The sequence below is a fragment of the Octopus bimaculoides genome, chromosome 19 (assembly GCF_046866305.1).
Source record: "Octopus bimaculoides isolate indiv1 chromosome 19, ASM4686630v1, whole genome shotgun sequence".
Taxonomy (NCBI): Eukaryota; Metazoa; Mollusca; class Cephalopoda; order Octopoda; family Octopodidae; genus Octopus; species Octopus bimaculoides.
In genome coordinates, this window is record NC_142946.1 from 46,400,219 (window position 1) to 46,414,018 (window position 13,800).

The window sequence follows — 13,800 nt, forward strand, 5'->3', positions numbered from 1 at the left end:
TAATAATAATAATAATAATAATAATAATAATAATAATAATAATAATAATAATAATAATAATAATAATAATAATAATAATAATAATAATAATAATAATAATAATAATAATAATAATAATAATAATAATAATAATAATAATAACAACAATAATAACAATAATAATAACAATAATAATAACAATAATAACAACAACAACAACAACAACAACAACAACAACAACAACAACAACAACAACAATAATAATAATAATAATATACGGCATTCGATAGCATATAAAACACTTTTTTTTTTCTTCAAAATATGTCTCAAAAGCCGACCCTGGGTCCTATATACACAGTCGAGCATTTACGACATGAAATTGGGCTGCCCCTAACATGGCCCTACATTTTTTTTATGCCATCAAAGGTGGTGGTGTGTGGTGGTGGTTGTATTGGCTGTGCTGCCACGCCCAATGTCACCAAATTCCAAACTGGGGGTATAACGAAAGTTTCCCATTAAGGTTAATATTTATAATGAATAAAGAGTAAGGTTAATATTTATAATGAATAAAGAGTAAGGTTAATATTTATAATGAATAAAGAGTAAGGTTAATATTTATAATGAATAAAGAGTAAGGTTAATATTTATAATGAATAAAGAGTAAGGTTAATATTTATAATGAATAAAGAGTAAGGTTAATATTTATAATGAATAAAGAGTAAGGTTAATATTTATAATGAATAAAGAGTAAGGTTAATATTTATAATGAATAAAGAGTAAGGTTAATATTTATAATGAATAAAGAGTAAGGTTAATATTTATAATGAATAAAGAGTAAGGTTAATATTTATAATGAATAAAGAGTAAGGTTAATATTTATAATGAATAAAGAGTAAGGTTAATATTTATAATGAATAAAGAGTAAGGTTAATATTTATAATGAATAAAGAGTAAGGTTAATATTTATAATGAATAAAGAATAAGATTAATATTTATAATGAATAAAGAGTAAGGATAATATTTATAATGAATAAAGAGTAAAGTTAATATTTATAATGAATAAAGAATAAGGTTAATATTTATAATGAATAAAGAGTAAGGATAATATTTATAATGAATAAAGAGTAAAGTTAATATTTATAATGAATAAAGAGTAAAGTTAATATTTATAATGAATTTGCCATTTCTGATGGTAATGCAGTACATGCCTAGCGCACCTGGAATATACACCCTGGAAAAATGTACTATTTCGGGTGTGTTATATTATTTTAGTTGAGTTTTCAAGTAATAATCTGGCTTAGTTGCTAGAGTGGTGGGTTGAATACTTCAGGGGATTTGTTCTGAGTTCAAATCCTACCAAGGTCAATTTTAAGTTTTTGTCCTTTCAGGGTCAATACTTATAGAACCAATCCTGAGTATGAATAAATGGAATTGGTAGGTCGTTGGACAATGGGATATCTTGTGCTAATCTATAATCTGTTTTGACTCATTTGTGCGTTTGGAAACCAGATCTTGATTCTTGTCACAAGACAAGTAAAAAATAAAAATGGTCACATTTCTGCCAGGAATTGTGACAGACAGAGAGAACCAGAATCAAAGTCGGTAATTCCAAAAGTAATGGAAGTGTAAGCTTTTTTGTTTTGGTTTGATCAGAAGACTGGCAAAATTAGAAAAAATAAAAATGAAAATATAGAAAGAAGATTAACAGTGGATTAAGTGTGAGGTAAAATGCTGCTAAGCTTTTTAAATCCTAAACCCTGACACCCAGTTAGGGGTTTGTTTCTCTCTGGGTGAAATGTTTAGTGGTATTTCATCACCGTTACATTCTGAGTTCAAATTCCACTGAGTCTGACTTTGCATTTCATCCTTCTGGGGGGGGGGGGGGTCAATAAAATAAGTACCAGTTGTGTACTGCGTGGGGTGAGGGTGGGGGTCAACGTAAAAGACTTACTCCTTCCCCAGAACTTATTGGCCTTGTACCAAAATTTGAGACCATTATTATTATTATTATTATTATTGAATGAGAGAGTAGTGCATGCCATCAAAGTGACACTGGGGTACAAATATACGAAGCCCAGTATACCCATCATGACTACTCGTCTGATAAGGGTACACCAGGCACATGCATCACAATCATGTGCGTGTCATGGTGATCTCATATCAAGATAAACAGGCGCATGACCTTGCAGCTGGAACCCAATTAGAATTTTCTTCAATTCCAGTAGCCCATCCCACTCAAAAGATTCCTTGAATAAGGGTTCATTAAGGATGATGAATGAAACACCCATGTTTCCAGAGGTGAATTATCCAAACCCCAAAGAATTCCTCTCAACACATCGCTATGATGCTCCCCCCACTACTTCTGCTCGTGATCAGAGATGCACATACCATCAACCACAAAGGGTTGTGTGTGTGTATATGTATATATATATATATATATAAGGTAACAGAAGACATTGCTAGAACAAGGAAATCAATTCCTGGCGTTGGATTGATCAGCCCCCCTCCTCATCATGACATTTACTCAATTGAAGATCTTGCAGAGGTAAGCCATATACTCTCCTCTTTATTTCTTCTACCAAAACTGTGAGATATGGAACCATGGTGACTGGCTCCCGTAGGATTTTCGAGTGAGATCGTTGCCAGTGCCCCTGGACTGGCTTGTGCGGGTGGCACATAAAAGACACCATTTCGAGCGGGGCCGTTTTCGTGCGGGTGACACGTAAAAGCACCCACTACACTCTCTGAGTGGTTGGCGTTAGGAAGGGCATCCAGCTGTAGAAACTCTGCCAAATTAGATTGGAGCCTGGTGTAGCCATCCGGTTTCACCAGTCCTCAGTCAAATCGTCCAACCCATGCTAGCATGGAAAGCGGATGTTAAACGATGGTGTGTGTGTGTGATATATATATATATATATATATATATATATACATACACATATATTTATTTATATACATACATATACATTCACTTCAGAAACTCTCTATATACATACATACGTACATACATGCATATATATATATATATATGAGATGAAAGATTTGAAAAATGTTCTGATGCAAATTGTAAGGCGCCATGCACTTGAACGTTTAAACGAAACATGTAAACCACAGCCAAGCATTTCTTACTCATTAAACATGCGTCTGCCATTGGGACAGAAGCCAATAGATTAATGACTAAATTGGATGAGTCGTACTTTACAAGTATTAGATAATCACTGGCATTCTAGAGGATTAAGATATCAAGTTTAATCTGCTTGTTTAATCCGCTGGCCCTGTGTTGAAGGTCTGGCTAATCTGTTAGCTGAAAAATTAATCAAAAACAAAAAAAAAACCCAAGACGTATTCGTTGATGTCGCAGTTAAATGGAATGGATAGTGTAATGTAACTGAAGTGACAATGTTCCACGTGGATCGAATGAAAAATGTTATATTTCCTGAGGTGATAACTATTATTTCTTGCTTGTATTTCCTTTACCTGTCACCGTTGTACAAATGTCAGTGCTCTGTAGAGTCATTCTAGAACGTTTGCCTTTATATACCTGGGTGTGTTCGCATATTAATTGCGTGTGTGTTTGGTTAGATGTTCAATTTACTGCGTTATGGTTTGACATGATTTACCTGAATGTGGAAAGAATCCCCAAACCCATTCAAAATATAAATTAACGTGTTTAATAGAAAGAAAGACCATGAAGCTCTCAACTATTGTTTAAGCTTTTTGTTACCATAAATTTTTTTTAAAATAAACTGCCATTGTTTCAATTAATTTTTAAAATAACAAAAAATTTAGTAAAATGACTTTGCTAATATTTTGCTATTTTTTCTCTAATATTAATTAACATGAAGCTTTCAAATGTTTTAATTTAGATCACTTTAACCCTTTTGTTACCCTATTTCCACTGAAATACACAGCTTTTGTTTAAATTAATTTAATAACAAATTATGAAGAATTTATTAAAATAACTTTGTCATTATTAAGCTGAACTTTGTAACATAAACTGACATGAAATTTTGCTGGAAGGTTTTTGAATCGTTCACTTTAACCTTTTTGTTACCATATTTCTAAGGGATACACTGCTGCTATTGTTTAAATTCATTTTGAAAACAACAAAGAATTTAATAAAATAACTTTGTCAATTTTTTGCTGTTTTTTCCTCAAAATTTTAGGTCACTTCTAACCATTCGATACCACATTTCTGCCAAAATACATTGCCTTTTTCTCAATTAATTTAATAACTAATAACAAAAAATAACTTCGTTGTCATCACGCAGGTGTTTCAAATACAAATTAACATGGAATTTTGAGGGAAGGTTTTAATTCGGGTCACTTTAAAATATGAAGTTTATTTCATTGAATCGGGAGGGATGGTCTCAAGTGGGTTAATTGTATTTATCAAAAGGGCTAATTGTATTTATTACTGTTTCTGTTATGCCTTATGCCTTTTTTTCATATGGTCTTAGTCTATGGAGTCTAAAGAAAAAGAGAGAGAGAGAGAGAAGAGGGGGAGAGAAAGAGGTGTGTGTTTCTGGAGGAACTTGTAAATTTTTAGTACAACATCTTTGCATGTGGGAGCTGTTTTGTTTCTTTGGCCCCTGGGTAATTACTCTTTTGATCTGTTGTCAATCTTGTGGAAAGTGGACATTAAACAATGATGACAGCAATGCTCACACACACACACACACACATATACACACACACACACACACGTACACACACATACATACACACACACATACACACACACACACACACACACACATTTATATCATTATATCTTCTTAATTTTCCTTTTCAACAGGCCAGTGAGGAAATCTTCAAATCGCAGAAGCAGAAAACATCGTTTGACAACGTGGCCTTCGATTTAAACTATGAAATCTTCGATGATCCCACCATGAACTTGTCGTTTGGTGGATGCGGTTTCCTTGGGATCTACCAACTTGGTGTGGCATACTGTTTAAGTCGACATGGCAATGGACTTCTTGCCAAAGTGGAGCGGATTGCTGGTTCTTCGGCAGGGGCTTTGATTGGTGCTGTTCTCTCCATTGACCGAAATCTAATAGCGGTAATTTCACTCATATATTCATATAACAATGACAATGATGACGATGACAGTGATGACAACGACGATGATGACAATGACAATGAAGATGAGGATGGGGAGGTAAAAGTCGATTACATCGGCGCCAGTATTTCAGTGGTTCTTAATTTCATTGACTCCAAAACTATCAAATGGCAAAATCGACCTTGGCAGAATTTGAGCTCAGAACACAAAAACAGACGAAATGTCATTAAGCTTTTTGCCTGGTATGCTAATGATTTGGCCAATTCACCGCCTTAATAATAATGATAATAATAATAATAATAATAATAATACTTTCTACTATTGACACAAGGCCTGAAATTTGGGGGGGGAGGGGGTAAGTTGACCACATCGACCCCAGTACCTGACTGGTACTTATTTTATCGACCCTGAAAGGATGAAAGGCAAAGTCGGCCACGGTGGAATTTGAACTCAGAGCATAAAGGCAGATGAAATAATACTAAGCCTTTCGCCCGGCGTGCTAACGACTCTGCCAGCTCGCCACCTTATTATTATTAATAATAATAATAATAATAATAATAATAATAATAATAATAATAATAATAATAATAATAATAATAATAATAATAATAATAATAATAATAATAATAATAATAATAATAATAATAATAATTTTTGTAGGAGGTAGCTAGTCAATGTAATTGACCTAGTACTTGACTAGTACTTATTTTATCGACCCCAAAAGGATAAAAGGCAAAGTCGACCTCGGTAGAATTTGAACTCAGAACGTAGAGACAGACGAAACGCTGCCAAGCATTTTGACCGGTGCGCTAGCGATTCTATCATTGATATAACATGTAAAGTTTTGTCAAATGTGTTGTAGGTTTTCGTGGTTATATTTCCAATATTTCGTTACAGACCAAATGTCATGTGATTGAAAGATACGTCAGCAATTATAGAATGGTTCTGGTTTCGTCATGTAGGAAGCACAATTTTTTTTTTTTTTTTTTGAGTAAATAAAATAAATAATTTATTATTTTAAATACAACGGTTATTCCTGTTGAAGATGCGAAGTTTCAAGTGGACAGTGTAAGGGAGATAACCACTTATTCGCTTTAAGTTCTTGTGCTAAATTCTTAGCTGTACCACACACACACGTACCTTTTTATAAGTGTTTCAGTCACTAGACTGCGGCCATGCTGGGGCACTGCCTCAAGGCTTTTCGTCAAACAAGTCGAACCTAGTATTAATCTTTTTTTATAAAGTCTGGTACTATTTTCACCAGTCTCCATTCGAACATGGCCGATACTAGTGCCTCCCGACTGGCTCCTGTGCCGGCGGCACATAAAAGCACCCACTACACTCTCAGAGTGGTTGGCGTTAGGAAGGGCATCCAGCTGTAGAAACTCTGCCAGATCAGATTGGAGCCTGGTGCAGCCACTGGCTCTCCAGACCTCAGTCAAACCGTCCAACCCATGCCAGCAAAGAAAACAGACGTTAAACGATGATGATGATGACTGTATTGTATTGTATTATTGTGAGTTATATTCAAGAAATTCTTTGAAATACAGTTAATCGTTAATCATTAACCATATTTATGTGTTTGAAGGATTGTGTCAAGTTTGCCTATGATTTGGCTGACGAAATACATGCACAACCTCTTGGAGTCCTTACACCAAAGTACAGCCTAATGAAGTCGCTAGAGAAATTCCTGGATGATAACCTCCCCAACAATGCTCATGAAATGGCCAGCGGTCGATTGTATGTGTCTGTGACCAACATGGAATCGAGAAGGAATGAAATTCTCTCACATTTCAGTAACAGACAGGAATTGATGCAGGTGAGACACTCAAAATTATTCGCTTGATTTTACCATTAGAAAATTACTATTTTTAAATCTCACAATGAGAGATATTCAGAAACAGCACTTTGGAGTAAAGATTGTTTGCCAACATAACATGGCAGTCCTGGTTTAGGACTAATGTTACTGTAATTTAGCCCCAGGAGACATCGTCTCCAGCTGGCTATACAACACGATCTGTGTCCTTATATTTTCGAACAAGGAAATCTAGCAACCCCCACTCAGCTCAAAACAATATCATGTCGCACAGCCAGCTGGAGACGATGTCTCCTAGGGGTAAAATAAAAGCAACATTTGTCCTAAACCAAGACTGCCATGTTATGTTGGCAAACAATCTTTACTCCAATAACCCAGAAATTGCAATACACAGATAGTGTTTTGAGCTGAGTGGAGGTGCTAGATTCCCTTGTTCGAAAATATAAGAGCACAGATCGTGTCGTATAGCCAGCTGGTGAACTCAGAATGCAGCGACGGGCGAAATACCGCAAAGCATTTTGCTTTGCATGTTAATAATTCTGCCTGCTCACCACCTTAATAACAATAATAATAATAATAATAATAATAATAATAATGATAATAATAATAAATGCCCTGATGCAGTACCAGGCAGTGGCTCTTGTGGTGTCTATGTTTAACTGATTGGAAGTGTTATCATGTACATTGTTTTGTCTTGTTGTAAAAGATGGGCTACACCAAATACAATATTTAGTATAACATGTGGTTTGTGTGTCTCTGATAAACTGTTTTTATTTCCTTTGTCAGTGCCTTCTTGCGAGCAGTTACATCCCTGTCTATGCAGGACTGAAACCACCGGTGATCCGAGGCAAGGTGAGAAATTTTCAGTTTAGACATTACAGATGGATGCTTGTTGATGTATAATGTATATATATGAGTATGTGGAAATTTACGTGAAGGTATGCTAACATACATGGACATATACATACATACATACATACACACATACAAGCATGTATGTATATATATATGTATGTATATATATATATATATATATATATATATATATATATATAGGGGGAGAATTCACAAAAAGAACCGAAAGACGAAGACAGGTAGTGTAGACAACAGGTGTGGAGGACAATATTAATGGATGAAGAATGCCTAACAATTGCGATCAATGTTGTACCTGTTTGTAAATGTCTGTATAGGAATGTTTGAATATAGTTATATACGCATGGACAGCTTTATAAATTTAAACAATTATGGAAGTGTGTGTGTGTGTGTGTGAGTGTGTGTCTGTGAGTGTGTGTGTATGATGTTTATACAGTGAAAACTGGACGCAAACACATGCACAAAACATGTACACACACGTACACACACATACAGATGAACAAACACTTACACACATACACGCACATGCACATGCACACACACACACACACACACACACACACACACAGAAGACAGAGAACAGGCTGAAGGAGAATTCGTATATGCTGGTCGAACAATGTTATATTTCTACTCATTGATTACATTTTTTTTCCCCCTTTACAATTTCATTTCAGAAATACTTGGACGGCGGATGGACCAACAACCTCCCATCGTTTTCTGAAGGAAGAACCATCCACGTTTCTCCCTTTGCAGGATGGCAAGACATTTGCCCCGCCGACAAGTTGGGCCGTGGCATATTTGTGACATTTAAAGAGCAGACTTTCCAAGTGAACTGGAAGAACTTCCGAAGAATGCACCAGGCGTTGTTTCCTCCTTCCAAAGAAACATTAAGAAGTTATTTCCTAAAAGGTCAAATGGATACAGAACGGTTTCTTCGACAAGAAGGCTGTTATGAATCTCATAAACTGAGGAATTCTACAATCAATGTACGTTGTGAAACTTCGTTATGACCAATTCCTCTGGTTCTGTGGAAATTATTTTCTAAATGTTGGTTTTTTTTTTTAACCGAAAAACAAGAAACTCTTCAAGGTTCTTAGTTACCCATATTTAATATATTTATATATACACACACACACACACACACACATATATGTAGAAATACATACACATAAATATATATATATAAATATATGTATATATATATACACACACATACACACATATGCATGCATATATAATAAATATATATATATATATATATATATATATATATATATGTAGAAATACATACACATGGATATATATATATATATGTATATATATATATATACACGCCGACACCCACCCATCGATCCCGCCCTCCCCCTACATGCACACACACGCACGTGCACACATGTACAGATAATGTGCAGCAAAAAGCTCATTGAGTTTTATACACTGACAAATGTTGCAGCAACAAACGCACACAATATGCTGTTCAAACTACAACGATAATTGAAAGAGGAAAAAACAGCATAACATTAGCTTTACGGTTGTACCACTACCAGCTGTCTAACTTTGCTAGTACCAGAGTAATAACCATGCAAAATATGGGAGGTGTTTCTGCCGCACCCTGCGTATTTGTGTGCATGTCTGTACAAGGTGGGCTGAACGTCATGCACCGAAATAGTCGCCATTTTATTTACATTATATTATTATTGTTATTGTTATTCATTTTGTTCACCATGCTCAAGGACTTGCATATTCATTGTTATTTTATTCAATTTTATTCAATTTTAGAAAAATTGAAGCATGTCTTCAACAATTCCAGAATGTATTGAACAGCTTTTGTGCATGACTTTTGGCCCTCCCTGTATGTATGCATGCATGCTTGTATGTGTATGTATGTATGTATGTATGTATGTAGGCATGCATGCTTGTATGTGTATGTATGTGTATGTAAATATGTGTGTATGTATGTGTGTATGTCTGTCTGTATGTATGTATGTATATATGCATGCATGTATGTATGTGTGTATGAATGTTTGTATGTATGTGTGTATGCATGCATGCTTGTATGTGTATGTATGTACCATGATGTATGTATGTATGAATGTATGTACAAATGTTTGTATGCATGTATACATGTATGTATGTATGTATGTATGAACGTTTGTATGTATGTATGCATCTATGTATGAATGTATGTATATATGAATACATGTATGTATGTATATATGAATGTATGTATGTATGTATGTATGCATGCATGCTTGTATGTGTATGTATGTACCATGATGTATGTATGTATGAATGTATGTATAAATGTTTGTATGCATGTATACATGTATGTATGTATGTATGAACGTTTGTATGTATGTATGCATCTATGTATGAATGTATGTATATATGAATACATGTATGTATGTATATATGAATGTATGTATGTATGTATGTATGTATGTAGGCATGCATGCTTGTATGTGTATGTATGTGTATGTAAATATGTGTGTATGTATGTGTGTATGTCTGTCTGTATGTATGTATGTATATATGCATGCATGTATGTATGTGTGTATGAATGTTTGTATGTATGTGTGTATGCATGCATGCTTGTATGTGTATGTATGTACCATGATGTATGTATGTATGAATGTATGTATAAATGTTTGTATGCATGTATACATGTATGTATGTATGTATGTATGAACGTTTGTATGTATGTATGCATCTATGTATGAATGTATGTATATATGAATACATGTATGTATGTATATATGAATGTATGTATGTATGTATGTATGTATGTATATATGAATACATGTATGTATGTATATATGAATGTATGTATGTATGTATGTATGTATATATGAATACATGTATGTATGTATATATGAATGTATGTATGTATGTATGTATGTATATATGAATACATGTATGTATGTATATATGAATGTATGTATGTATGTATGTATGTACGTTTGCATGTATGTGAATGACTATGGACTGGCACAAAACTGTTAAAGCTCAAAGGCTGAGAGCCAACAACAGTTAGGTCCATCCTTCCACATTCTCAGTTCACGTCCTTCCGCATGCAGGCAGGCAGGCAGGTTTCTTCGTTCTTCATCTGTCTTGCATTTGTTGACGAAACTGTACCAGTTATATATTGGGGGGTGGTTTCAGTGGACTGTGTCCCTTCTCCTTCCTTCAAACATGTGGACTTGCGCCACTGTGGGAAATCTGTATTTAATAATGGACCGGCAAGGAATGAATGATTCAGAACAAGAACGAAAACCCTCTAGGAGAAGTTGAGCTTGCAGGCCCAGGTTCAATTCTTGGTGGAGCAAGGTATTTTCATTTATCCTTGTAGTACTTTTGAGGAAGGCATGAGAACCACAGCATCCTCTTTCATCTTTCCTCTGAAATGTACAACCTTTGTTTTGTTGTATTTTGGGAGGGTCATTACATCAATAATAAACACATGCACTGGTTATATTTCACTTTCTTTTATTCTTTTAGTCAGTTACTTGTTTCAGTTATTAGACTGTGGCCATGCTGCAGCACTGCCTTGAAGAATTTTAATCAAACAAATCGACCCCAGGACTTATGATTCTTTTTAAGAAATTACTTATTCCATTGATCACTTTTGCCAAACCACTAAGTCTTGGCGGTATTCACTAACCAACGCCTGTTGTGAAGTGGTGATTGGGTACAAACACATACACAATAACACACACACACACACACACACACACAGACTCACACACACACAGACTTACACACGCACACACATATAATGACACCCTTCTTTCAGTTTCCATCTACCAAATCCACTCACAAGGCTTTGCTCAGCCCAAGGCTATAGTAGAAGACACTTGACCAAGGTGCCATGCAGTGGGACTGAACCTGGAACCATGTGGTTGGGAAGCAAGCTACTTGCCACACTGCCACTACTTCTTTATTTGTCATTTGGTTAAATTTTTAACCAATTAACTAATGATTTGTTTGTTTAATCATTTGATTAATTAGTCAGTTTGACTGACCAAATGATTAATCAAGTGATCGATTAGTTGACTGGTTAAATAGTTAATCAATTGATAAATAAATAATGAATTGTAAGTGAAATTGAAGCAGTGTGTGTGTTTATTAATAATGGCGCAATGACCCTCACAAGATCTATTTCAAAATCTGTTTCAACACTTGTGCTCTCACCAAGAATCTTGCAAACCAAAGGCAAAAGCGAAAGACACCCTTTGTACTTTAGCTAAAGAAAGAACTCAATAACTGGTGTTATAAGTGTGGTGTAGTTGACTGAGGGAGTAGCGTGGTGGCTGAGATCCTTAGCATTTACTTCTGATGTATATCCTCATTGGGTTCAAACCCTGTTGGAGCCAGCTTCATCTTTCATTGTACAGAGAATGGCCAATAAAACGTTAGACACTCATCCGGGTGGGGGTCCGGTGGTGGGGTTCAGTTGATTCAGTCCACACCTCGTTTGGAGAATTGACCTTCTGTTTGAAAAAGAAAAAACAAAAAAACAAAAAAAGTCCTTCTTAAAAACCCTAGCATCAATCATTTTGATAAAACCCCCCAAAAAAACTCTGTATGTAATTTTGCACTTTTTACTCCAAAACCAAGATTAAAATTAGGGGTATGAATCATATTTAGGACTGTTTGTATCATAATTAGTGTTTTGTATTATAAATAGGGGTGTTGTATTATACAATGTCTGAGGTTGAAACTTTTCTTCCCACCAACTTTTACTAAAAACAACAAAAGTAGTTACAATGTAATAAAGTTTTATTATTTTTTACACTATTTTAAAAAAAGTTTATATTGTCATCATCATCATCATCATCATCATCATCGTCGTTGTTGTTTTAACATCTATGTTTCTCATGTTTGCATGCGTCAGACGACAATAACAAGAATGTAAAAACTCCGAGTTGTTCTCTGAGTAAGGTAAGGATCTGCTAGTCTGTTAAACAATGAACATCTGGGACTTGGTTCCCCAGAGAAGTGGATACAGAAGGCACGGGCATGGTGCATAAAAGCACACAAATTTATATCGCTAGCAGACAAGAATCGGCTGCTACGTGATCTGACAGATCGAGCGCCTTTATCATGACTGTACATTCTCTCTGTTGGCAGCCCTTACCTGTTTTCCAGGTTAATACACGTGTCTTCCTCGCTGTAATTGTCGTAGTTTCAAAACACGGTCTCAGATAAAAATTACTTTCCTGACAAAAACATTTCCGAAATTTATTAACGTTTGTGCTTAATATACACAAGAGCACATAACTCTAATAAAAATTTATACAGAGTACATTCCCTTGAAACAGGAGTTATCTCCCTTGAATTTTTTTTCCTTGAAGATTTAACTGGAAAATATATGCGGAAGGAAATTGAAATATTCTTTCTGATTAACCAAGGATGAAAGGACAGCGGCACTGTCATGGGATTAGCTGTCAGAAGTGAAAGTAGAACTGACAAAGGACAGCTCCAATAGCCCTTGATTATTTTTTTTCCCCAGGGCTCCCGGAGCTGCTGGGAGGAAGAGAAATGAGGAAGATGTCGATATATTGAAAATGTCCTTAAACTGAAACGTTTACAAGAGACATCAAAGGGTAGAATGGTGTTAATGTGAGCGATGATTTAAGTCTACTCCGTCCTACCAGAAACTCTGAGCGCAAAGAAACGGAACAAATACCACAAGGTATCATCTCGTCCAACACTAATAATTCCGTCAGTCCCGTCAGCTTGCGCTGATTTTTCTATTTTCTTCGGATCAAAAACAAAGCTGTTCTCGGCGGGATTTGAACTCAGAGCGAGAGGAAAGGTTACTTTCCCATCATTTCTTTCTGTCGCATGTATTGGAAGTGAAATCACGAGGCTTAGTGGTTAGGATGTTACATTTATGATCACAAGATTGTGGTTTCGATTCCTGGGCTGATGATGCACTGTGTTCTTGAGCAAATCGCTTCGAATCACACTGCCCCAGTCCACACAGCTGTAAATGGGGTCACTCAGCGACGGACCGGCGTCCCGTTCGAGCGGAATGATGGGATCTCGATCGCTTAATACGCCGTGG

The 13,800-nt window shown here is 35.4% G+C and overlaps 1 protein-coding gene across 4 annotated transcripts in view; it reads left to right on the forward strand.

Annotated features, from left to right (window-relative positions):
* Positions 1-12,522, forward strand: part of LOC106877734 (patatin-like phospholipase domain-containing protein 4) — a 32,760-nt gene extending 20,238 nt beyond the window's left edge. For 3 of the 4 annotated variants that reach the window (XM_089337547.1, XM_089337545.1, XM_089337548.1), the window contains exons 2-5: positions 4,778-5,041; positions 6,630-6,860; positions 7,644-7,709; positions 8,405-12,522. In XM_089337547.1, coding sequence (XP_089193673.1) covers positions 4,871-5,041; positions 6,630-6,860; positions 7,644-7,709; positions 8,405-8,740 — 804 coding nt within the window. In that variant the 5' untranslated portion in view covers positions 4,778-4,870 and the 3' untranslated portion in view covers positions 8,741-12,522. Of the gene's footprint in view, positions 1-3,234; positions 3,421-4,777; positions 5,042-6,629; positions 6,861-7,643; positions 7,710-8,404 lie in introns of those variants that run through there. The other variant, XM_089337546.1, reaches the window with a different exon arrangement.
* Positions 12,523-13,800: the final 1,278 nt, after the last annotated feature.